Below are 25826 nucleotides of genomic sequence, written 5' to 3' on the forward strand. Positions count from 1 at the left end.
AAGCTGCACTTTCTTTTTGCCTTATAGTCTCATTTGTCATAACTTCTCCGTTTTGTGGTAAGCTTTTCTTTGGCTGTCACTTCTTCACCCCGACCTGTCTTATTTGGCTCAGCAGAACTAAAATATATATACTGCTACTTTTACACACGACTCACATAAGCTCAGCGATTCTCTGCGCGATCAACCTCTCACATGTTTAAGCTTGCTGCGGGAGATTTCACTTGTCATGTTTGCATAGTAAGCTAACGATTAATAAGACGATGTCAGAGGAATTGGTGCACAAATTATCATCACTCACAGATCAGTGCTGTCATTGCAAAGTGAAAGCAAAAAAACAAGCGCAAATTCAAACGCGATTTCAATATGTCACATATTGACAGTGGCTCACCGATGCCAATGACATAATTACCCAGCTACATTTCTGAAAGAATGCAAAAGCATTGACATATATTTTTCCTACAATAGCCCGACGGGCAGGGCAGAGAGATTTTTGTAGCCCGACTGGAAAGATCGCTAGCTCCGGGACGTCGGGCTAGCGATTTTGCAAGCCCTGTATCTGATTGAGGAATCACTCATCTTTGGAAAAGAGAGTTTATTACAGAGAAATGTCTCTTTCCAAAATAAAAGCTATACTATCCGCTTCTTCTGGGCTATATTCTCAGCAGCATAAGGAGAATCACGCGCTAACAGCTGTCTAAATGACTCGGCTAAAGTTAGTAGCATGCTTGTTGTTTTTGTCTTTGCACTAGGATGATGTCGGCGTAAATGTGCAGTCATATTCGTTGTGTTCCCACTAGTGCTTTCAGGTTAATCTCGTTGAAATGACCTTAACGCCACAACACGGCAAATCTCCGTTAACGAGCTACCGCCGATCGCCCCGTGCATGGGGCTAGACGGCCAACACGTTAACGAGCTAACTGCGCTAACACACTAGTTCACACCAATGTAATTAAGCATTGCATGGCACATCCAACATACTGTTTTACTTTAGTCCATGACTCGCTTACCTTCAGGGTCATACGTCACATGAAAACCAAAATAATTCCAAACGCCAGATCTGAATGAGGGTGGGGGAGGTCCATCTTGCAAGGAGAGCTTAACTTCTGTCTCGCTAGCTTGCCCTGCGCTCTTCCTCCTGACTATGCTGTCTGTGTTGAGCGCTCAGTGGATCTGCGCTCGACAGTGCAGCCTAGGCAGAGTAGTCGAACGCAGATTCACTGAGCGCTCAACACAGACAGCATCGTCAGAAGGAAAGTTGACAAAAAAAAATTACAAATGTTGTATTGTTCGATACATATGCGTACCGAACCGAAAGCACTGTATCGAACGGTTCAATATCGATACGAATATCGTTGCACCCCTAATATATATATATATATATATATATATATATATATATATATATACAAAATGAAAGAAGGGACACTTTTGCTATCATCTGTCTAGTTACAGTCAGTGGGAAAATGGAGTATCCAGACAAGTGCACCCTATGGTGGCAACTTACCCAGGAGTCAGTGGGACAAATAAATAACGCTACGCAGCTCACTCTCTTCATTACACCATGTGAGGTAGATTTGTATCCCTCTATCCCCGCAGAAGGGAGGCATCATGTCTCTGCTCTGCAGAGCTTTATCCCGTGTTATCCTCCGATTACATTTACATACAGAATGCAGCAGGGAGGGAGAAGGCAACAAACTGAAGCACACTCCACCTGTACCACAAGAGGCAATGTGTGAAATATATATTCAGTCTTTCATCAACCACTTTATCTGCTGTGCATGGGTTATTTCTGTCTGCAACGCTTTGAAAAGGGAGCCAGAAGCTGTGATCTGTTCCGTTAACCGTAGTCCACCTCCACGGTTGCCCCGTTATCAAGTGTGGAGTGTATCTTTGTACTTAATAATAAAACTCTGTCTCCTGAAAAAAAAATACGGTGGATTTCCTTTATTTATTTTTGTTTTTGTTGTTGTTTCATGGAAAACGTATATTCTTCTCAACGAAACACATCGCAATTTAAAAACCCAAATAAGACAGTCACGTTGGTGTCGACATCCCGCAGACGTTCATCCTCTTATTTGTGTGTTTATTGTTTATTTACTTAAATATTCATTTTGGACTTTATTACTTTTGTTTCATTTTTAGTGTCTGTTTTGTTAGGTTAGGCTTAGGTACCAACCCGTTAAAGGCATCAGAAGCTTTTCTTTCGTTTTTTTGTTTTGGTTTGCTAGAGTGATGAGTCCCGGCCGTCTTATATGATTGGTTGACTGAAAAAATTCGACAGTGGGAAAGCAAAAAATATAAATGCCAAATATATGTTGATTAGGAATGTATTTTTGAAATGTAGCAAACAGACATAATCCTCAAGAAAATACATTTTCCCCTGAAATGTAAATGAGAATACGGCAGTGTCATTTTTAGGGCTCAGTAATGCCACCACTGACGAACTCCCTGCTAATAGCGCTATCTTTGATCTACATGGAGCATGGCGGGCTTACAGAACTCACAGGTTTTAATTATGAAATACATGAAAAATAGATGCTTCACTAAGTGCCGACCGTGACTTGCAGTGAATTACAGTAGCAGGGCGCTCGCTGGTTTGCCTCTGCCTTTCCTTCCTTTATGTCTTCCAGTGCCTCCAATACCGCCACTCGGGTCTCTCTCACTCAGTTTGTTACTGCAGAGAAGCAAAAAAGACAAGTCCATGATATTAATTAGTGGATTGACAGACTTGTAATTCATCTCAGAGGAAGTTTTCATTACATGGGAGGCTTCAGAGGGGCAGTTTGGCTTATTGGCAAGTGCTAAGACCAGACCTAATGGGGCTGCAGTTCCCTCCCTTTTGAGCAATTACAGCCAAGTCCTTATCAGCAGCGCCACGAGTCCACTGTTGTGGGACCTTGATTTCCACCACACTCGCATAGAGTGATCCTTCCCCGTAGACTCTTGTTCATTAGACAAGTGTACAGTACTCTACTTTGCTGGATGAGAATTGAGACTGAGTGAGTGATGGTAATGAAAGGTTTCCTGTATGTTTCTGAGTCAGCCTTTATAGAGCTGATATTAGCTGACATTAGTTTGCCATCAAAGCTCTAGCCTCCTTTCTCCCTCCGTGATTATTCCAGCAGCCTTGTGTCTACAGTCTATTGACAGGCCCGTGCAGCTCCTGTAACAGCTTGTCACAAGCCGTCAGAGTCCATATAAACTTTAATCCTATCTTTCGATTCTATTCTTGAGATAATGCAAAATGCAAGCTCGGACATGGGAGTTGAATAAACAGATGCTGAACGGCGCTTCATCTGTTAAAATGACATATACCTCTGGCAAAAGCAGTCTAACACTGTGGTTTCCTGAAGTTGGCAGGTGGCCTGTGAATCATCTTTTGCAGCCTTGCAAGGAAAACCGAACACAGAGAAAAACAAAACAAGCAATCTCAAGTAAACTGTAGATCTGAGATGATCTTTATTTACCAGCTGTACGCTGCTTTTCATGAATATTTAAACTCTTCTGAATAGGTTAACCCAAGGGGGTTCATCTCTGTTGGCCAACTGTACTACTCTTACAAGCCATTATTGTTGTTACAAAGGAGGAAAAAAAAGGAGCATAAGTAGTGTGTTTGCCCCGGGAGCTGGAGGTAATTGTATCCCCTCCCCTTTAGATTTGCACCTGCGTGGAGATAAGGTAATATATTGTAACGTGAACGGGAATTTTAAAGTGTTGTCTGTGAGGCTGTTTTCTTCTATGCTGACAGAGCAAACGCTAACCTCAAAAGCATAATGTTATTATGGAGTTTTCTGTACGCACTGTGTAAATAAAAATTAAAGAATGGGCTCGATTATGTTATTTTATGGAGGAGCACCATTTGAAATAAGCATCCCTCTGACAGAGTAGGGTATCTATTTAAACTTTATGTAGTTAGAGCCTTTATATATAAGTGTAAACACAACCGGTGGTGGTCTCTCGTGCTGTTCTGTGCAGCTCCGTAACAGTAAAGTAAGTCAGGGTGGTCTGCTGAATGCGGTTTGTCTTTATTTATGGTGCGGGCTGAAAGGCTATTGGGTTTCATGTGTGGTTGAAGCTGGATCATTGGGAGATTACTGCTGGGCTGGGAACCGACAGCGCACAGAGTACACAGAGGCCTGCCTGTGCTGCTGGCCTCTCTCTGACCACTGCCCAGGGCTTTCCTGCATCCATCAGGCCCCCTGGGACCAGCCCGCACTCGGAGGAGAATTACTGAATAGTATGTTAGAGCCAAGATCAGAACGAACAACATCAGAGCTGCAGAAACATAACCATTTTGGGGGTTTTTTTTGGTTTTTTTACCTGCAGTACAGTACTAAGTCACAAAACAATCTAACTGAATTGGATGGCTCAGCAGTTGCAGATTGAGCCGTTTCTTGTGTATTTGTCGATGTTTCCTGACCCTTTTTTTTCCATTGCGATGTTTCTTGGGCTTTTGTGCATGTTGTCCATAAGTATAGAGCGCTGTGACTTTGCAGCCACACATGTTAGTAAAAAACAGTAAAACAAACCGTAACGTCATTCAGTAATAAGCAGTCTTCTGTATATTTATTGTTGGGTGCTATTTGAAGAAAAAAACAGTCATTTAACATTAAACATAAAGGAAACGGATGAGGTCTAAACACCAATCAGTAAAGAGGACACATAAATACACGATAGAAGGTAAACAGCTCTGGAAGGTGGCCCGTAAGAAAGATTCAAATCATGGAAAAAATATAATCGTCGAAAAACAATGTCATGATCCAAACACTACAATTTTAATTTAAATTATATCTAAATTATATAAATATTTTTAGGAATCTGCCATCACAATGCGTGTACCGGTCTTTTTAGAATACAGAGTTGGTGTCAAGGTGGACACTGTTCTGGATTCTGTCATTTTTTTCATCTTAACCTGTGCAGCGGTGTCTTACCAATAACAATAGCACTTATCGCAGCGTTCCCTGCGGTACAATTAAAATTCCATCAGAGTCTTCATTCTGCCTCCAAGCCATGCCTGCTGTTTTTTTGGCCCTCCTGGGCCACGTCAATTCCTCTGCTGCAATGTATAATTCACGAGCCACCAAACAGCACTGAGAACTCACCTGGAGACTTGCAGGCCTAGCAATGCAGAACTGCTCTGGGGGAGATGTTGCACATGAACCTGGGGGACATTTGTAAGGGTCGAGGTGCGCCTGACACGAAGCCTCAAGTCAGCCAGGGCTTCTCCGATCTCAGGGTCATCCTGATAATGTCGCTCTTCCTTTGGGATCTACCACCTTCACGTATCCTTTTATTTTTTCCTGACCTTTCTTCTTTCGTCTTCTGAAAGACAGTTGTGGTGTCCTCTAAAACTAATTTGGATGTATATCTTCTATTTGCAGACAATTCCATAGTGATGCAATGAAGTAACCTGTAGAGTCTCAGAGTGGTTGCTTTTATTTAAAACCAATTAGAAATGACCAGAAATAACAGCGCCTGGAGACAGAGAAGTCATTTTTCTTTGGGCCTCCCCAGAGAGTTGGCCTCTCCATGGATTAAGTGTTTTAGTATATTAGGGGGCAGCTGATTAGAATCATTGTGCTTTTTTAATCATTAAATTTTTGCATGTATAGTTTATAGCTGTATAATAGCTAATAAGTCTAAGTGTGTCACAGAAAAAGGGGCGGATTGTTTAAGTGACTTTGTGTATGAAAGTTTCAGAAAGACTGCCAAAGAGGAGCACTGAGGTTCTTGAATCAGCTAAACCACATTTTTTGACTTTTGATGAGACGAGCATTAATTTAAGAGCGACCTTGCATTATATCTTTATGCTTTTAACAGCGCTTTGTACTGTCTAACCCGCTATGTTAGTTTTTCCCCCTTTAATGCATTCATGGATTGCTGACTACCTAAATGAGTCACCTAGCCCACTGAATATTCTAATTTCCTCCAAGCCTGAATTTGTACCACTGTTGAATTTCTTAAAAGCACAGCTCCAAAGATCACGTTTCCTAAACGATTCGAGCCGCTCGTTGGAGCTTTGTGATGGCTAAGAAGAGCAACACATTAATTATTTCTAATTATTTTCTCTCAGGAATGTAGCAGCAATTTGTTAATTGGGCAGGTAGCAGCAGTCAAGAGATGGACCGCTGAACGCGACCACATCGATCATTCTTAAGATGTTCGTCTTACCCACCATTATTAACCAGCAACCTCAGGAGTAGCCTAAAATTAACAGTCCCATACAGCTGCCATCATTAAGACAATAAGCAAACGTTCCATTATGATCTGTGTTTTTCTATCTTCGAGGCCATATTAACTAATTAACTGTGGAGAGTGGATACTGCTAGCATTCCCAAGGCCTATGGTATTGACCCGTAATTCCAGTAGGTGTCTAGCCAGTCCCTCACTGGACCCTCACTGCCTCCTACTGCAATTGGGTCTGCAGCGGCGGCGCCGTCCTTGTGTGCGGCGGGCGTGCAGCAGCGGCATGTGGAGCAGGCAGCGGGAAGCGAGCCTCCCTGTCTCCCCAGACTGAACAGTGAATGAGGATAAGTGAGGAGCACCAGTCAATGAATCAAGCAGCAGGAAGGGAGCAGCCGGGGGGGGAGTGTGACGTCCCCACGGGAGAGGCCTCGCATTAGGAACTTCCTCGTCTGTGTGTTTCTGGCACAGGTTAAATGGATCGCTCCCATTAGCGCGCTGAGAGGACAGCTCCATTATATGAAGGAGACTGTAACTTTGAATGTCATGGTGCAACAACCCCAGAGCACGCCTCGTCTACCAGGGAGGCAGGGTGACAATAACCATCCATGATAATCATTCCCTGTCAGGCTTTAAGGAACCTGAAATTATGACGTACAGCCTGCCGTGTGCCTCAGACTTCATTACAGTGCTGTCACTTTGAGTCGCCTGCGATGGCACCGCACTCCACAGCCGGCTGCAGCGCTGTGACTGCCAAACCCCCGACTCACTCTCCTCCTGTTTAAGTGGCATGTTTACAGGATGTGTGCCCCCCTGCAGATAGATGTGGTGGAGGCTAACCTCCAGTCGTTTGCACGGTACCTCTCTTCCTCTATAGCATAGGCAGTGTCTCATGAGAACAAATGCTGAATTGTTTACCCAGGCAGGGGAAAGTATGACTGATCAAAGGCAGCGAAGAGTGTCCCTCCTTCCACTGTGACAAATGTATAATTTAGAAATTGGAATTCAGCTACAAGTTCACACAGGCAACAGCCTTTTAACTTGAATTTCTATTAACGCTCATAAACGCGCACAGTAGATGTTTAGAAAAGAAAATCCACAAGCTATACGTCTGTTTATAGCAGCCTGTTTATCAGCCAAGGAGAGTTTCACCTCCAGACTGACCTCTGAACCTGCCATCCAGTGGAGAAGACAGGAGCTGGCAGGCATTGCCAATGTCAGTGCCCAGAGCTAACTCCTTCTTTCTCACCGCCTGACTCATTCATTGGCTTTGTGGCCCCTTCTCCTTGCCACCTCCAATCACAGGGTTTTGAATGACACATAGAGGAGGAAGTGGGCCCACTAACCTCCCCTCCTACTTCTTCTAACCTGCATAGCAACAGGAAGGATGAGCCTTTGTCTGTATGGTGATAGTTTTATATCAGCACCCTGGAAAATATTACCGTGGGAGTAGTTTTGTTATCATTAGGCGTGCTGCATTAAGTAGATGGGAGTAGCACAGTAGTTGGTTGGAGCCCTTATTATTTACAGTGCAAATAATACAAGCTCTGCTGTCTTACCAGTTTCTGTGTTTCTCTCACTTTACTTACATTTACAGGCACAATATGTCTTTGGCTTTTGTCATTTTCAGCACATCTGGCTTATTTACAGTAACAAACCTGATAGCGAGTAAGCTGTGAAATTGTTGTTGTTGTTTTTAACTGTTTCTAGGAAATGTTTGCGTGAGAACACACACCAAAAGCATGTTGTAAACATTTCTACCGACTGCATATTATCATCTGCTATCAGTAAAAGTTTCATAATAGGTTATCGTGTGTGGAAAAAAACGAGGCGACTGCAGGATGATTTAAATAATGCAGTTTTTCAAACACGCTGGAAATGCACTCGATAGGATTTTTTTTTTTTTGTTGTTCCAAGTGAGCACACAAAAATTTTGGTGATAAGCTAAACAAAATGGTTTACTTCTGAAAATACCCTAAAACCTTTTATGGCAAATTCCCCTTTTGCATGGAGTTGACTTAATGAAGCATTTATGTGGTAGGCACAAGAGTGAGAACTGCTCTGCACCGAGTTCATGACGGCTTCAGTGTATCAGCTAGGCAATGAAGCAACGTAAAAATGATCAGGCAGGCAGACTGCAGCGCTGAAAACTTGAGTTTTGGAAGCATACGTCCTCACGTGAATGGTTTCTTCTTGACTTTGACTGCGAAATAGTCAGTGACAGCAAAGCATCTACTCAACATTATCAGTGTGGTCTGTGTGGCTAAAGCTGGGTGAAAGCCTCCACATGTACTGTATGTACACACCCTCACACAAGCTGTTTCTTTCACTTCCTCTGTCACAAACATTTCACAAAGCAAAGGGTTGTTTACAACTTTAAGTTCTCCAGCCAGGCCACCACACTTTTGTTAACACTTCAGAAGATGACAGATGAAAGCTGGAGGCAGTTGTTTTAAATTCTCTGTAACTTTTTGCATATTCTGTATGTTTTATGCATTTTGTAGATATATCGTGCCCTTAAATCAAATAATATCTTATATGTGTCATTGACCACACTCCTCTTGAAAGCTGTGAAGTGTCTGTTTTATGCAGTAGCGTAGGCTCTGACAGAAAGCCACCCTATTTGCTCTTTCGGTTTCTGCTAAGCACAGCCACTGTGTTCCTTCGTAGGTTAACGAGTTGTCTTAACCATCAGCCAGTTAGCTGCTTGATACAGTCCTTTGCAGCTGCCTTGTGCATAAGCTGAAGCTTAGAACAGAAGCTTTGACACTGCTGGTTTTTAATGAACCATCAGGTCTCGCTGGCTCCCATGTCATCTGATTTTAGTGCAGAATTAAGACTCGAGTACTGTTTATTTTCTTCTTGCGTAATGTCACAGTTGGAGAGAACAGAAGCTTTTGGCCCTGAGCAATGGAACAATGCTAGCTCCATCACAGGCTGCTGGCCCCTAGGTGACGGCTTTCCCTCTTCCTGCTCAGTGGAGTTGATATCAGCTATGTGTTTCTCTGTGTATGTCTATAGGAGACCGAAGGGCTTATTTGTTTTCCCCCTCGTTGCACTTTGACTCGTTTCCCCTCAAACGTGTCTCAAACATTGTTATCTCTGGCCAGACGCCTTTTTTCACAGAGAGTTATTGAATCATGTCAACTTGCCGTCCCCCGAGTTTCAAATGCAAGCTGTAGAAAAATTAGCCATTGCTTCCGCATGACAAGTGGGATCTATTAGTGTGCTCTCGTCCTGCAAAGCATGAGCATCTTAGGGGCCGCAGGGGACCTCGGCTGGCTGTGTGCTTGTCCGCGTCAGGCTCCTGGGGCATTAGACCAATGTTGCAGACAGGAGAAGGAGCCAGAGCCAAAAAATTAAAAAAAATAAAAACCCCAAAGTGGCTCACTCAAGGAGCTGACACCTGAAGTGGTGAAGATGGGAAGTATAAGTTGCAGTTGCAGTACAGCCCAGGTTTGACTCAACCTGGTCAGACTGCCTGCTTCTTATAAGCCGTTTGTACCCACATTGGCACTGCTTATATCTGTTCTATAGTGTATCCAATCGTTTCTCTCTTTGATCATGTTACAGTTTTTAAAATGGAGACTCTGTCACACATTAAGAAGGGAGTTTTTGTGAGCCATCTCTTTGCCTCCTGAGCCGGTCAGACGAGCGAGGGCTTACAATTTATTTACAAAATAACTTCAAAAATCCCTTTTGTATTGAAACCGTTTAAATAAAGGATTGGCTAACATTAAGGTCAAAATGCCTTTATCTCCCTCAGGGCCAGTGGCTTAGTCATGCACTCGGACCCAATCGGAGAGGAGACTCAACACATTAGCATTCCAAATGTTTTTTTTCCCTTTAGTTTGAAATTTTATTCACTGCCTGAAGAAAATGGGGTTTCAGCCACCTTGTCATAGATGTTGCTATAGAATGGCCCTAAGTTAAACACCAGCCTACACACATAATTACTCAGGGCCACCTAAGTGACCTTGGTCTGTTGCAATCTGTTGCAACACAGGGTTTCCTTCTTTGCTGCTGTTATCATATTATAAGTTATTAATAAGAGCCCCATGTGAATAGTTCATGTCATTTGTTTTTTTAAATATATTTTCTCATTTTTATTTGCTTTTTTTCTTCACAGGTATCTCAGTAACAAAGAAGACACATACTTGTAAGTACAATTTTTATTAATGTGGTTTTTATTCTACTACAATTTTAAGACGGTAAAAGTGATACTTAATTCAAAGAAGAATCCCATACTTAATGTGAAAAACAACAACAAACAACCCCTTGCCTCATGTATAGTGGAGATGGTGAGATCATTATGTTTGTGTCTATGTTGACTCTTTTTCATCATTGCCTATAAATGTGCTGTTGTCTGCCTACTACTGTCATAAATCAAGGCCTTCAATTAGATTTCTGTTCATCCACTTTCACTGTTTTGTATCTCTCCGTCTCCATACTGGAGAGAATATGATGATAACCCCAGAGAGGAAATTAAAATGCTATGCAGTCTTATGACTGCTTGGTAATCATGCACATTTGAAGCAGACAGTGTGGTGAAGCACCTCTTTGTTTTCTGCAAGGCCTTGCAGCTGAAAAACACGGATGTGGTGCAGCGTGGTGGTTTCTAACCTCTGAGGCTGCATTAACTACCAGACTTTGTGTTCTTCAAGTGCAGATCCTATCACTAAAATTGAAAGATACAGACACTGTATGTGACACATGTATCACATGCTAGATGCAAGGCTCCTTTTGTGCAATACAACAATAGTACACAGCCTTTTCTTACCACCGCTGCCTTTTCAATTTCGGTGCGCTTATGAAGAATTGATGAGCAGTCAAACCTGCAGAAATCAATGATTTCCAAGAGATTTGTACTGTATTTTGACACATGTGAAGTGCAATCGAGAAAGCATGTAAAAACGCTTTTGTGCGGTGTTCTGCAGTGTGTCTGTGCATGCGTGTACATCCATATGTGTGTTCATACCCCACTGTGTGAATGGAAGAAACTAGCCCTGAAGGCTATCCTTTCTCTCTGATCACTCTGATGAAACTTGTGGAGAGGGAAGGCCAGGGGGCTTTTCTGTAAGAGCGGTCGGAGTGTTTCAGATTGTGAGAGGCTGCATCTCCCCCTGTTAAACACCCCGGCTCTTTCTTACATCAGACAGCAGGGCAAAGGGATATGATCTTCAGTGCTAGACAGCTCTACCTTACTCAAACAGCCCCGTCAAAACAGCAGCATGGTTGTGTGTTAAGCTATTTGCTTGTCTGGAGGGGCTATGGTATTTTTTTTAATTAATTTATTTATTTTTTGATGCGTGTGTCAGTGTTCATGTTTGTGTCAGGATATCTTCAAGGTAGAACAGAAACGCTTTGACCCGCCATCCACCACCCCGCTATCTTAATTAGTGCGGCGCTAAGCACCTCTACACTGGAAGGGGGCTCAAATCAAAGAGCATGATTTAGGAGTCTTGGGTTCAAAGCCCTGGGCAGAGACTGGACTACGCTGTCTCATTTCAGTGAGAAATATTCAAATCTTATCCATGTGCGGAAATCAAAGTAAAGCCCCTTAACAAGTAGTTGATTGCTGTGCCTTACAGACAGGAAGCGGCTGTGGAGCCTCGTCAGAGCTGCGTGCACAAGAAGAAGTTCAAGGGCCAGTTAATGGTCATTGAGAATGCGGGCGGGCGGACGGTCTGAGAAGCCTGGTGATTATATGGCTGGTGGAGTAATAATGAGGGAGATGGCTCTGCCCTGCATGGTTATAGCCAAGATGTAGATCTATTTCTGTTCCCGGAGTGAAAACATTGGCTTCCCCAATACGCCAGTCCGCGCTGCCACGCGTAATGTGAGCTTGGCAGCCTTGATTTCATGTGCATATGTGTGCAAGTATGTTAGTTTCTGTGTGTGTGTTTAGGAGGTCTTCTCGGTCCAACCCGGACCACAGGGATGGGCTGTGTCTCTGACTAACTCCCCACTCTGCCTGAGTGATCAAACTGCTGGAAGCTCCCCGCCATGCCAGTCCCCTCATCAATATAAATTACAGGGGCAGCTGTTCACTGGCAGACTCCTCTCCTTTCCTCGCCTCTCCTCTCCTCTCGTCTCTTCTCCTCTCCTCTCCTCTCGAACCCCCTTCATCGCTAATCATTGAGCCATCAGAAAGTGAAGTATTCTAGATGAAAACAGATACTTATATCATTGTGTCATTGACTGTAATGTCCTCTCCCCATTCAGGACTTACATAGATTTATTGTCTGAGCCTCTTTATCTGTCTCCCCCTTTCTTTCTTCATTTCCTCAAAGGGGCTGTCCCTCGCCATCACTTCTTCTTACAACAAAGCTTCAGTTCTGAGCAAGAAGTCAGCTGTGGTTTTCCTGCACCTTTCCCTGGCAGTTTTACATCTGTTTTATGGACTCTCTGAGTAGCAGTTGATTTACGCACTTGTGACAAATTAAAGGAAAACCCCGAACGCGTAACGTCTGATTCAACAGCGCTTTTGTATGCTGTTGGGGGATTTTGCTGGCTCCACTTGTCCTTGCTATAACCCCCCAGCACATTTCTTGTTGGTTTTTCCCTTTCATTTCTCCTTCCATCTTTATGTCTCAAACTGCCCATGTCAGGAAGAGGTGACAGTAAAAGATAATTAAATTTTGCACTTTTTCCCCCTCTTGCGTTGATGTTGGACACCAGATATGTCTCTTCACCTTCTTCTACCTCAGCGGGGCTGTTTTGCTGTGAGATGACTTTCTGTTTGGACCTGTTGAGAGAGATGGTGTGGAGCGGAGGCTCAGATGCAATAGCTGATTACACTGAGATTAGGCGTCTCACCTCTAATCTACCATCAGCAGTCTGGGTCTCACAGCTCGAATAGCAGAGCACTAGCTAACACATACACACGCAGGTCTTGTGGACAGGATGCTCTTGCTTGAACAGAGCAGATCTCATGATTACTTAGAGCTAATCCTCCCTGTCTTTCTCACTTGCAGCTATAGATTTACAGTATACTGATTGTTTGATGACTGTTCAGACCATAATTCGCAGCAAGACAAAGATCTGCAAATCCACTTGTAGTTGCACAGCTTTATCTATGAAAGCATAAATAGAACATCCATAACAATATAATAACACCCAAATATATCTAAATAACAGAACCATCAGACAGCCAGCACAGAAAATTTTTAAAAGTAGAAAACTCTTTGTATAGCTAATTTAGCTGAAAAATATATTATTCTTAATTAATCCTGTCATGGTATTGTGATATATTTATCAGTGTTTACATTATTATACCAGTGTCAGTGTGTAGCAGTCTATGTGTAATATATCTGACTGGGAATAGACTTACCAGAGGGAGGCAGTAGTACAAATGTAACCCGGGGAAAGGAGAAAAAGAGACAGACGATTTCCTTTCATCGGTCCACAGATACATTTTGGAGAGCCCCGCGTTTCTTTTCCCCCCTCACCCTATATTTATCTCCATTGTGTTGGTAGACTTCTCGCACTGATTGAGAAACATGGCCTCGCTCATGAATCATCATTTATTTACTAGCAGCTTTTATTGAGTTTCTCTCGTCAGCGATGTGCATTCACATACTAATAGTACGGCTAATCTGTTCCAAAAGAAACCCGATGATTCAGACTCTTCTGCGCTGCTTTCAGTTCCGAGTTACAGAGAAATTATATCGCCCATTGATGCGCTCTCAAAGTTATAAGAGTCTGTAGACTTCATGTCTTTGTTTTGTGTGTGGGGTTTTTTTTTCTTTTTCTTTTTACAGAACACTCTTAAAAGTTGACTGATACATGTTTTTTAAAAATATGCTAACAGCCTTATTAATCCCAATAATGCAGTCTGTCTTCACATAACACAATGACAGTTTTCCCCTTGTGAAGAATCTACTTTATTAAAAAAAAAATGCCATGGCAGATCCGGCTTGGATGTCTGAGTTGTAGAATGTTAATGCACTGGCTCTGTGAGTCGAGGTATTTTCAGCTAATCAAACATGAGATTTATGGTACTTAATAGTGCTGTACATTGCCAATTTAGGAGAATAATATGTCCCAGTTGCTGTCTAATTTTGCTTGGCAACAGGCGCACTCCTGTGGAATCGCCCAGGGCAGTGTGAGTTGTCTCTGCATAGCTCAGTGTTCCATGCTCAGTGGTTGTTTGAAGGTATTTCATCACATTGTTGCCTTGATTCAGCTCTGTGGGGATTTGTTAGTTGCACTCATGTGGGAAGTGCATCCAGTACATTGTTAAGCTAGGGCTGATAATGAAGATCAGCCAGCCAGAGTCCCCTGAGCTAAGCGGAGAGAGATAGTCTAGTGAGACGCGCTGCTACAGACATAGTGGAGCAGGACGAGCGCACGCAGCAATACGTACAGACACAAAGGATTCATCAGCACAAAAACATACAACACCGAACCGCGCTGTACTGTGGTGCACTGAAAAACACAATGCAGTACAGAGTATTGCATAGGTAGATTATGAAATCCATTATAATCTGTTCTTCTTACCGGCCATTTTCCTGAATTTGTTAAATTGGCATTATGATGTTTAAACATTAGTTGAGCAATAACGCAGTCATTTTAATGTTGTGGGGGGTTTTTTGGGTTTTTTTGTTGGATGTGAAATTGACAATAAAAAGGGCCTCACAACACACCGCCTCTATTTCACTGGAAAGTTATTTGATTCTCAGCATGGTACTAGAACTGGTTGTTTCCTCTTCTCCCACAGCAACATTGAATGTTTAAATTGACACAATATTTTTCTCTCTCTGTGTACTGTAGGTTATGTTTTCGTCTTACTCTATTTGTTTGTTCCACAAAGGGAGTATTTTCTTTTTGGACATTTTGGTTTAATCTATAATAGATGGCTTTTTTTTTCTGAAATAGGTCAGTGTAATCACAACAGTGAGGGATGGACAGTCACTGTAACAGGGAAATCAATAGAGCTATCTATTTGTCGTAAACCAGGCCAACATGATTTTTCTCTATTTTTTCCCTCCTGCCTTGTCTTTTCCTCTCCAACTCAATATGGCAGGTCCTCATTTTTCAGTAAAAGCATTACGTCTGCCATTTTGTAAAATTGCAAATGGCCTTTTGTGCGTGCACTTTCTTTGCATAAGTTTCTGGATGTAAAGTCTCTTCGTCTTATCACCTCCGAGGGGCCCTGCTTGTTTTCTAAGGGGAAGTGTGGTGAGGGGAGCCGTAGGGGTGCAAGACCGCTTCTTGTCGGGGGGGTTGCTCTGCTTTTGTTGGCGCATAATCTGGTTCTTCTCGTGGTGCCGGCTCTTTCAGAAAATTTGAGCTTGAGTGAAGAGACACCTCGTCAGCTTTTCCTCACCTTTTTTTCTTCTTCTTCCTTTTGTGTCTCACACAAAACCGAAAGCACTGTCTTGAAGCGTTGTCAGACTGGAAAACAAGAGTAAGTGACATGTGACAAGGACACAATGCTCGGATGGGCCAGCCAAAGTAAGTGGCCCCATCTGCTGCGGGCGATTTCTCTTATGCCGGCTGTCTGCCGCCTCAGGTGAAAGGGGCCAAGGAGCGAGGGGCTGTGCTGGGATGGTGGCTTCTGCCAGGCGAAGCAGTTGGCATGGCTGGGAGGGCACGGCTGGCCTCTCGCTCGCTGCGGCACGCAGTCAACCAGCATTTGCAAAAGTGCAGGTTAGCCGTCTCTCATCGGGTTTCCAATGCCTCATCACTTTCCTATGGTGTATACACATTCGGCATAGGACAGGAGTGTCAGCATGTAATGAAAGGTTTGATTCATGGAGGGCGACAGCTGCAGAGGTCACAGAGCTCTATAAGATATGATCCTCACTAATGCTGATGGGGAAATTTTAAATGATGGGTCCATAATTTGACGTGCCTTCCTCAGCTTTCACTGAGCTCTTCATTGATCAGTGTGTTTATAATATTGTTGGTCTTTTCATAGAAGTTATGCAAAAGGAAAGTGAAGCAAAATCAATTTTCTACTCTTTTCAATTTTTTAGCAATAAAAATCGACAGTTTCGTGCATTAACAAAAACAAATATAAACAAATATGTGCCATCAAAACAGCTACTGCATCATGAAAGGAAAAAAGATAATTTCAAGTGAGGATCAGAACTTTACAACAAATAAGCTGTTCAAAAAGTAAAGGAGAGGAGGGAAAATAAACTTCCTACACAGAGACGAAAGCAGACGTGCTCACAAAAGCTTTTGGTGATGTTATACATTGACATTTGTGCTGATCGCATTGTGCCCATTTTGTTGAATCTGCTTTATTAGAGGAATGCTGTTTTTTGTTTTTTTTCCACGTTGCTATTAATTTGTGTTTCTGTGGGTGTGCAGCGCGAGAACAGAGAGATGTGGTTAACCCATTGTGAAGTTAGCCGTCATCATTAAGATTCAGGAGATAACAGGCATGCGGATTTCTACTGCTCAGCATTATAGGATCCCAGACATCAAAGGCAGGTTTTCATTCTACTGTGTCTGCTGCATGGTGAAGGAAAGAAGAAGAAAAAAACAGGTAAGGAGATATGGAGTCAGGAAAATAAAGCAGATTTTGAGTGGAAAGGAGCGCGTGTATACTGTACAGAGGTATGCAGAGGCAGGTGACACAATGCTCAGTGATCTGTTTGATGCCTCAGATGGTCCCTCCTGCATAGTTAGCCCTTTGCTAAATTGGCATCCACTCTGATTAAGTGGCACAGCCCTTAATAACACCATGGTTGACCTCAAACTGGCTTACTTTTAAAGATCAAGTTCATTCCTCAATGTGGTCATTAAAGTTCAGGTGACTCAAAACAATTCATTTGTGTTGTTTTGGTCATTATTTGCCATCTCTGTATTTTTACCTGCAACACAATTTTCTGTGTATACCTCCTCCTCTCATTTGTAATCGATATATAAAAGTGCTGTGAATATTTTTTTTCTTTGTACAAATCTTGTAATAGTATTTCCAGGTCTGTTACACAGATATAACAATGAAGTTCCCCTTAATTCAGATTACTTTGTCAGTCAGCGTGGTGCCATTATGTGCCATTACATCAGTGTGAGCTGTTCTACAGTGAGAGTATTGAATGTACGAGAGCGAGAAATACGCTGTTCTCCAGTATTGTGCTGGATTACAGAATCAAGGTCGACTCACAAGACACAGAGCAGCATTATCCCTTAATCCTGTGTTTTGGTTTCAAATAGCCTTTTTACACCTAATCTTCACAAGTAAAATGACAAACATGAATACAGAGGTAGGTATTTAAATGTGCATTACCTGCAATGTTAAGGTCAAAGGCTTACGCTGACTCAAAGTGGCTGTATATTTTGTGACGGAACAGACAGCCATTTGTTATTTTGTTGCTGCTTTATTACGGAATACTAGGGAGTCTTGTGATGAAATTCCCGCAGGGAGTTTCAGATGGGTAAGTGTGGGAACTTTTTATCCAAACTGCGACTCGGAGCTTGTTTGTTTTTGTGCCATTTTCTTTGTAAAAACGTTCAATGAAAATAAGATTTCCGCCTCACTTTAACCTCTCAACAAGTTGTGGCTTTCCGTACTTGGCCGCTCAGAGGACGGGCTTCACTGAGTCAACAGATATAGCGACTATAGCGAAGGCTGTGCCTCCCCTTGACCAAACTGGTCTTAGTGTGTCCGTCAGGCTCAGCTGTGGCAGAGCTGGAGGAAACTTAAAGGTGCTGTGAAAGACTAAAAGTGGGCCAGCCGCTGCTGCCTCCTGTTGACCTACCTTGTTCAGAGGGTCCAGGTACAGACTGATGACAGGACTCCTCCTCAGCGGACCACATTACTAATGTGTGAGGGTGCAAGAGGAACACATCCAATGATGAATCACTCCCCTGCACCCATGGCATCCTCATAAGTCAAGAGTAAAAGTGTTGAGAGTGCGCTCAGTAAAGAGATCCTTCGCACTGTCCACCGTAGAGCAGCTCGATCCCGGTCCGCTGGAAGAAGGGAAAGGGGGAAGGCTAAGTGGTGCACATCACGCATAGCCTGAAGATCTCCCTCAATCTTGAGGAAAAACATTAGTCCCTCGAGTGGGTCACTTGTTTTTTTTAAAGCTCATAGAACTCAGGAAAAGTTACTTTCATGCTTGACCAGAGCTGTATTTTAATAAATGAGAGTAATCTACATTGTGTTGATGTGGAATGCCTCCCTGGACCTACATTACCAGAAGTCACAGAGAGAACATTAAATGTGTGTTAGTTTAAGCTAAAAGGGTTTTCTTCTGAGGAACAAAAAGGCGCTCCCTCATTATTCACTTTGTTGTTTCAGAACTTTGTGTGTGTTTTTTCTTTGGAAACAACTTTTTGGATGCAAATCTTGTACATCAGGTTGCTCCTCTGTTGTCTTCTTCTAGCTTTGAGCCAGAAGGTTAAACTATTTTAGTTTACACGCCTGCCTCCCCCTAGAGCTGATGTCAGGCTTTACTGGTGATGTTGGGGGAGTGAGTAAGTTTGGCGCTAGGTAATACATCACACACACCAGGGGGTCTCCCTGGTATGCTCCTCAATAATGAAGTTCATTCGTTAACTTCTCCCTCAAAGGCCAAGTTCCCCCGCTGCCCTTTTCAGCAGCCATTGCAACTCTTACCAGAGTCACCCTACTAACAGAGTGAGAAAAAAAACATCATCATGCTTTTCTCCTTGACAGACTCAGTGGTTGCCTTTGCAGAGCATGAAGAATAAGCAGCTCCATTACCAATCCCTCATGCCTGGTTATAGCCATAATTATCACAGGGAAAATGACCTCCTCTGTTTGGTTTGCCGTAGAGGGGCTGCGCCTTCCTAATCACCTCCTTCTTCCCTCCTATCGTCCTCATGCCATGGAGATGGAGCTGGTTTTGGGGGAGTCTTGCCAGTTCATTAGAATTCACAGGGTTCCACCTCCCTGCCTAGCCAAGCTAAGCCTCTCACACAGGCTGCCATGCCTGTGATAATCTCCTCTCCTCGTTCCCTTTCGCTTCTTCTTTCTCTATCCTTCTATTCCTTTCCTTTCTGTCCCCAAGGGCGGCCTCACACAAAAGAGATGCAGTACAATTCATTGATAAATCTGATTTCTATTGACCTATTGAAAAATTGTTCCGGGAGATGTGTGGTAGTGCTCCGGCAGTGTCCACGGGCTCACTTTGCCGCCACATTTCCATATAACAAAATAAATAAATAACCCGATTTATACTGGTTACTTAAATGACGGCCTCTATTCAACAGCTTTGCGTGTGAAGTTGGTATTTTTTTCAAGGCTGATTCGACCAATTGAACATCCATTTAATCACTTTTTCTTACTCTAGAAACACCCAAAATAACCAGAAATAGCCTCGCTTTAAATCTTAAATAACAAGCAAATAAAAAGGCAGCTGAGAGCAGTTCTTTTCCATTGTAATTTATATTATTGTCCCCATCATCTTGTCATCACCACATCTGTACCTTGAGGAGATCATTTAATGTGGAACAGGCATGTAAGGATGCCTTAAATGAAGCGAGACTTGGTCAGTCCGTGGAGAATAAATCGGCTTAGCTGTAAAAGTGACACAGTACTTTTAATTTTTTTGACAAAAACGTGATGATTCAGTTGATTTGGAAAACTGGACTTGTTCTTTTTCCTTCAAAAAATATTTAAATGAAGTCTATAAATAACTACCTGTAAAACAAAAGGCTATAGCCCTGTCAGCCATTCACTATAAGTGCTGTGTTGTTGATTCTGATTACATGACAGTTGACAGGTGTATACTTCACCTATGTAGGAATGAATTGCTTTCATGCCTTTTGCTTTTGACCCTACTATTCTATAAATATTGTGTTTGTGTGTATTTGTATTTAGAGACAGACTAGGGCTGATCTGGCCCTGGGGCTGCTGTGCATACAAAGGAAGGGCAGTGTATATCGTCATCTGATCTGAGAGGAACTTTAAAAATTTCGAAAGTACATTACTTACCTGCAGCTGCTACTTTGCTTAGAGGAGACATATTGCACTGCTTTGTGGAAAATCCATTAGCGGTAATGAGTTAACAGCATTTCCTGTAGCTACACGTGCTATGAAATGCTGGCACAGCAGTGGCATGAATGGTTTTAAATTCACACCTTTCTTATTTAAACTTGTCTTTAAATGCAACCCTCCGCAGTGCTCTGGACGTAACCCAATAGTGTCCTCTATTTTCACTGAAATAGGTATTTCCTTTGTTGTCTGTGTGATTTATTGAAGTCTTCCCACAAGTGGAAGCCCCCAGGAAATTGCCTGGAATGGCCTTAAATTGGTTTATGATTGCGTGGTGTGGGCCGGTGCTGTTATGGTTCTAATATTATGCCCTCCACTCCTTGGCATCTATATTAAATTGATCTGTATTGTTTTCATGGAGTGCCTGTTGGAGCTTGTTAATTCTGCCGCTGCTTCAGGCAGGTGGTGTAGCTCCAAACACCCAGGTGGCGCGGTGGAATATAAGCCTCGGCTCTCTAAAATATCTCACATGACTGGGACGCAAAATGAGTAAGTCCAAAAGTGTTTATCTTGCGGGGTTAACGGCTGCGGAGCGGAACACCACGCAGCCGACTGGGTCCGCGCTCTTAAGAGGCGAGTCCAGAGTTGTAAGAGTTAACGTGGATCAGCTGCATGGTGAGCCTGTGCAGGGAATGGCTACTGACAGACTGCTAATGAGGCCATTATCAGGTCTCGTCCTCTTCTCTTCTCCCGGGGCACCGGTGGATGTTCTGTACCACATCTCAATTGAATTTCATTCCACAGGGCTTGTTTACGGTAAATACATTTGCTTGAATTAATCCACGAGGAGTGTGAGATACATGACTCGGCCAGTCTAAATGCAGAAATTTACTGTGTTGTGTCCGCTTCAGTTCAGTGTCAGCATCCACTACCAAGACTTTTTTTTCCCCCCTCAGGGATATAAAGAAATTATCAGCTAAAACAGTTCTATTGAGGGCTCCACATCGCTGCATTAATACCCATAGACAGCTGACCATCAGTCCCTCTGTGGCTTAATCAATACCCTAATGAGCAACTATCAGCAGCGTATTGGCATACTGTCACTGGTAATGTGAAGCAGTCAAGGAAGTGTGTGATCAAAAGCTAATGAACCAGCCTTGCTGGAAACATTTGTCCTTAGGGAAGCTTCGGCTTTTAAGCACAATTATATACAGTTGGAGGCACTATATTTGTTGCATGGCTGACAGACAGAGCAGCAGCAGCAGCGTCTTTTTCCAGTTTCACTCTGTATGATCCACATAAACACTGTCAACTGTTCTTTTATTGAACATTTTTTTTGCATTGCAAGAAGGCTGAAAAGGAGGACTGAGTGTACAGTGTGACCCTTATTTAACCTTGCAATTTACACAAAAGCTCTGTATCTTGTGTTTCGTTTTTATGTAGTTTTTTATTCATATTAATTATATATATATTTATATATATATAGAGAGAGAGAGTTACACGTCTCTATTTTGCTGTAGCATTTAACTTTGTTTTCTTTTCTTTTCTTTTACGAGGAAACAAATAGGTTTTATTAGAAGCACGGCTATTTCATTTTCATGGTTATTTTATGAACCTCTCTCTCTTGTCAGAAGCTATTCGTCACATTCACGCTGCAGAAACATAATGTAGAAAGCATGCACTCCTTTCAGCTCTCTCCTGATGCTCAGGTTGGAGTACTGTATGGGTGTTGTCCTTCTCTATGTCCCTGCTATCATATTGTGCTTGTTTGTTTCCCCTTAACGGTACCTCGGTGTTATGTCCCAGTGTGTCGCGCCGTGCTCGGTTCCAGAGAGTCTGATGCAGCAGCCAGTTTCTGAGAGACAACCACAGATAGTGACAGTTAAACCTGCTTGTGCGTGGGCCTTCGCCCTCTGACTCATCTGTTGAACTTTGAAGATCTTGCGGGGAGATGCCTACATCAAAATGAGAGGACTGTACCTTCTGTTACATCATATTGTTTCGAATAGTTTGCCGTGCATGCGTGTCTGCATCTAGTTTGTATACCAGGCACGCTCCATTTGATTCTATCAGCCTCTGAATGATATTTTGCTCATTAGACAGTGTGCAATAAGAGACCAGTGTTGACACAACCTGAGTTAATGTGTTTAGAGACTCTAATGGATCATAGAGGTGCTAATGAAACATTGTCATGGGAAGATTTATGTTGCAAGCTGCTGAGTTCTCATTTCCATTTTATATGTGGTTAGATGTACCTTTATTCAATGAGCAGTACACAGCGGAAGACACCAAATGAATATAGATATTTCAAGTGTAACGTGGGAATAAATAATTCAATTTCATGTTGCAACTGCTTTGTTAAGCAGTCGTAACAGGAGGCAATTCTCTATAATTCTGTGGCGTGGATACAGTGGGGTTAATAAAAGGTTTAGTAAAATGAAACAAATATAGAGAAGTTGAGAAAACGAGGGTGTAAAATTCACATTTCTACATGTGAAATATTGACTTTGTAAAAAAAAAAAGTAAAAAAGAAATGTAAAAAAAAAAATCACTAGTTTATTTTTTAGATGTGAAATATTGCAGTGTTTGAAACCGAAGCTGTGTGATGTTTGTCTTCAGACAAGATGATACCAGCACCAGCTTATTCGTGGAAATGCCAAATGGTTATTGGCCAAGGCTGGATTGCAGTAAAACCAGAATATTGTATCAGAGAGAGGCAGCTGGTTAGGAGTCAGAACAGATTATCATATGAGAGAGGATGAGTGAGGAGGAGGAGGGGAGGAGAGGATCGGAGAGAGAGGGAGCGAGAGAGAGAGGTAGAGACTGGAATGGAAAGCAGGGGGCGAGAGTGAGGGGCAAAAAGGAGGACGAGACGGAGAAGTGATACCAAGAAACTCATCGCCTGGTCGCGATGGGGTGGGGGGGATCATCCAAAAGCCTTCCGTCAGTATCTATATCGCCTCCTTCACCTGTCTGAAGGGGTGTGTGTGTGTGTGTGTGAGAGAGAGAGAGAGAGAGCTGCATGCAGGTCCTCTGAGAGGTCAGAGGAAGATGCTGAGGCTCCACTCATCTTCTCTCTGTGATGGGCCCACTGCTGCTTGCCAACATCTGGCCTCACACTGATCACTCATATCTACAGACAGGGAGGTGGAGAAGAGCGGGGCACTTGTATCACCAAGTCACAGAAAAAATTACACTTCCTCTGTCATCCATTCTCACTGCTCTCTTTTCTTTTCTTCTTTTCTTTTTTGAGTCACCAGTCTGTTGTCTTCCTGTCCCTCCTCTCTTTTCTTAGCCTTCACATTGCACAGTTTTAAAGGCAAAACAAAAGCACAAGGTGCAGAACCAGAATGTGATTTTTTTTTCTCTCTCTCCTTTTTTATGCGAGAGCTGGTTTTGTCTTTACCCTTGCACTAAAAAGATAAGACGCAGATAGTTAAGAGTGTGCTGTGTCTAGCAAAGCTGGTATACACGGCTCCGACTGCAATCAGTGGGAAGAGGGCCAGCTTCCCTGCCTGAGCTCTCAGCGCCCCTACTGGCTGCATGCTGTGCCAATCAAAGGCTAGTGGGTGGGGAGCAGTCAGACATGAACACTGATGTCACAGTCACATGGATTCTGGTGTGGTCATGCTCGGAGGCTGAGAGACAGAGCTGTGCTGGCCAGCTGCTGCTGAGACAGCAGTGGAGGGCTTTGCGCTGGTGATAGTTCTTCTCTTATGGACTCGAAGCTCAATGATGTATTTTGTGATTTCAGCTATGAAAGGTAAGAGCACAATGCATGCCGATCGCGCACCCAGAGTAACAAGTAGGGAAGTACGAGTACGCTATTCACAGCCTGCCAACTCTTTGCATTTCATTTGCAAGCCATGAGTGTGACAGAGAGAGAGAGAGAGAGAAAGTGTGTGAGGGGGAGAGAGGAGGGGAGGGAGAGATACGGTAATACATTGCTTCTGATTGTGTCCAAGTCAGTTAAGCTTTTCTAATATGTCTGTCCGTGCACTTCGAGAATTTCTGCTTTGAACTCTCAGAAAGAAAGAGATGGCGCAATAGGAGCAATTTGCATCTTCCAAAAAATAAAAATAAAGAAAATAAAAATTAAAGGTTTGCTTTCATTTTTTTATTTACAGTGTGCGTTTTGTCGCTGCAGGTTTGCAGGATGCTGTAGAAAACCACAGCCGGTGCAGCTTTTTTTCCCACTAGTTCGTCTATTACATGAAATAGCTCCAGGGTTTCAAGAGTAGAAGTTTTTATTGGCGTAGATGCGAGGTGGCATGCGATGGAGAGAGGGCTTGGGTTGGAGGGGTGGTTTTTTTTTTCTTCTTAATCCTGTCGTTCCAGTCCAGGGAACGTGTCTGTGCTGCAGGAAGATGTGTGTGGTAGTGTTGAACGCGGGTCGCAGACGAGCGACGAGGCACTGGCGCGACTGGCAGACTGAGATTGTTTGAGTTGATACCGATGCACGTGTTTGTCTCTCTCTGTGTGTATATATATTTATATAATTATATGTACTTTTTAAATTTTTATTTCTGCGTGTCTGTGACAGTGTTGTGTTCCACTGACCTATTTTTGGGGTAGTCGGGTTTACATGTGGCACAAGAGCAGGACTGGGTCCTCCCAGTCTCTGATGTTGATCTAGTACGCTTTAATCCCAGCTCTTCCACCCCCTCTCCGTTGTACAGGCGAGCATGTGCACACGCAAACACACACACGCACACACACCCGTGCAGACAGATAGTGAGTGTAGTCAGACATACAGTGCATCCCCACACTTCTCTCACGCATGCCTGCACACACAAACATACACACAGACGCGCACACACACATGCACATAATCACGTTTTTTCCACACTTATGAGTTCTTCCATACAGAGAGATGTGAACAACCATGCAGACATATGTGGGGAGATGCACTCCTAATATAATTAAATAGGCAACGATAACCCCGCTGAGGCACAGGCAGCTGTCATTCGGTGCAAAATGACAAAAAATATATGGAGCTGGAAATAATTTGATTTGATATGTGCTGCTTTCTTATTTTTTCCTTCCCAGTAGATTGAAAGGTTTGGAAGAAAAAAGCACTCGGGCATCTTCAGAACACAGTGGCTGCATACATGCATATTATTAAAAGCAAATGAAATTAATGTGTGATATTATATGTAATTAGAGTATTAGTAATATTGATAGTAACACTTACAGCTTGTCTGACTTTCGTTTGACTCAAGCTGCCACGACCACAGTATTAATTCCTTTCATTCTTTTCTTCTTCTTCTTCTCTTTTGTTAAGAGTGTAAGGGAAGTCATTTACAAAGTGAAGCTCACAGTCAATTGTGATAAGCCTGACGTGTGTGAAATTGAGAAAGAGCAAAGTCCTGAATCTTATTTTCATGAAAAAAAAGACCCGTTTGACCTAATGTCCTTTTACATGCATTTCATAGTGAAGGGTTTTTATGAAACCTCATATTTTTGGAGAAAAAAACGAGTTTTGTGCTGTGTAGCATTTCTAATCTTTTTATGTTAAAGTGTAACATGCTCAAAATTTTATTGTGTTTATTTGTGCTTCGCTTGACTTGGCACAGAATTGCGTCTTTTTTATTACTCATTCGGTTCAGAAAAAAATAAGCAGATCTGATATGTACAGCAAAAAAACTGCTTATTTTTTGTGCTCTAATGAGTCTCTTCACCAGTCTTCCTCTAGCTCCGTCTGTTCCCTCATTGGTACTTT

The 25826-nt window shown here is 42.8% G+C and overlaps 1 protein-coding gene across 2 annotated transcripts in view; it reads left to right on the forward strand.

The window, feature by feature from the left end:
* roraa (RAR-related orphan receptor A, paralog a) overlaps window positions 1-25826 on the forward strand; it is a 184004-nt gene that overhangs the window by 117963 nt on the left and 40215 nt on the right. The window contains exon 2 of one of the 2 annotated variants that reach the window (XM_086298679.1): window positions 10313-10342. In XM_086298679.1, the coding sequence (XP_086154805.1) occupies window positions 10313-10342 (30 nt within the window). Of the gene's footprint in view, window positions 1-10312; window positions 10343-21672; window positions 23868-25826 lie in introns of those variants that run through there. The other variant, XM_086298680.1, reaches the window with a different exon arrangement.

Source organism: Aulonocara sp. 'chitande type north' Nkhata Bay, linkage group LG7 (assembly GCF_057382095.1).
Source record: "Aulonocara sp. 'chitande type north' Nkhata Bay isolate Kocher_YH1m ecotype deep benthic linkage group LG7, A_spYH_male_GT1.1, whole genome shotgun sequence".
NCBI classification, from domain to species: domain Eukaryota; kingdom Metazoa; phylum Chordata; class Actinopteri; order Cichliformes; family Cichlidae; genus Aulonocara; species Aulonocara sp. 'chitande type north' Nkhata Bay.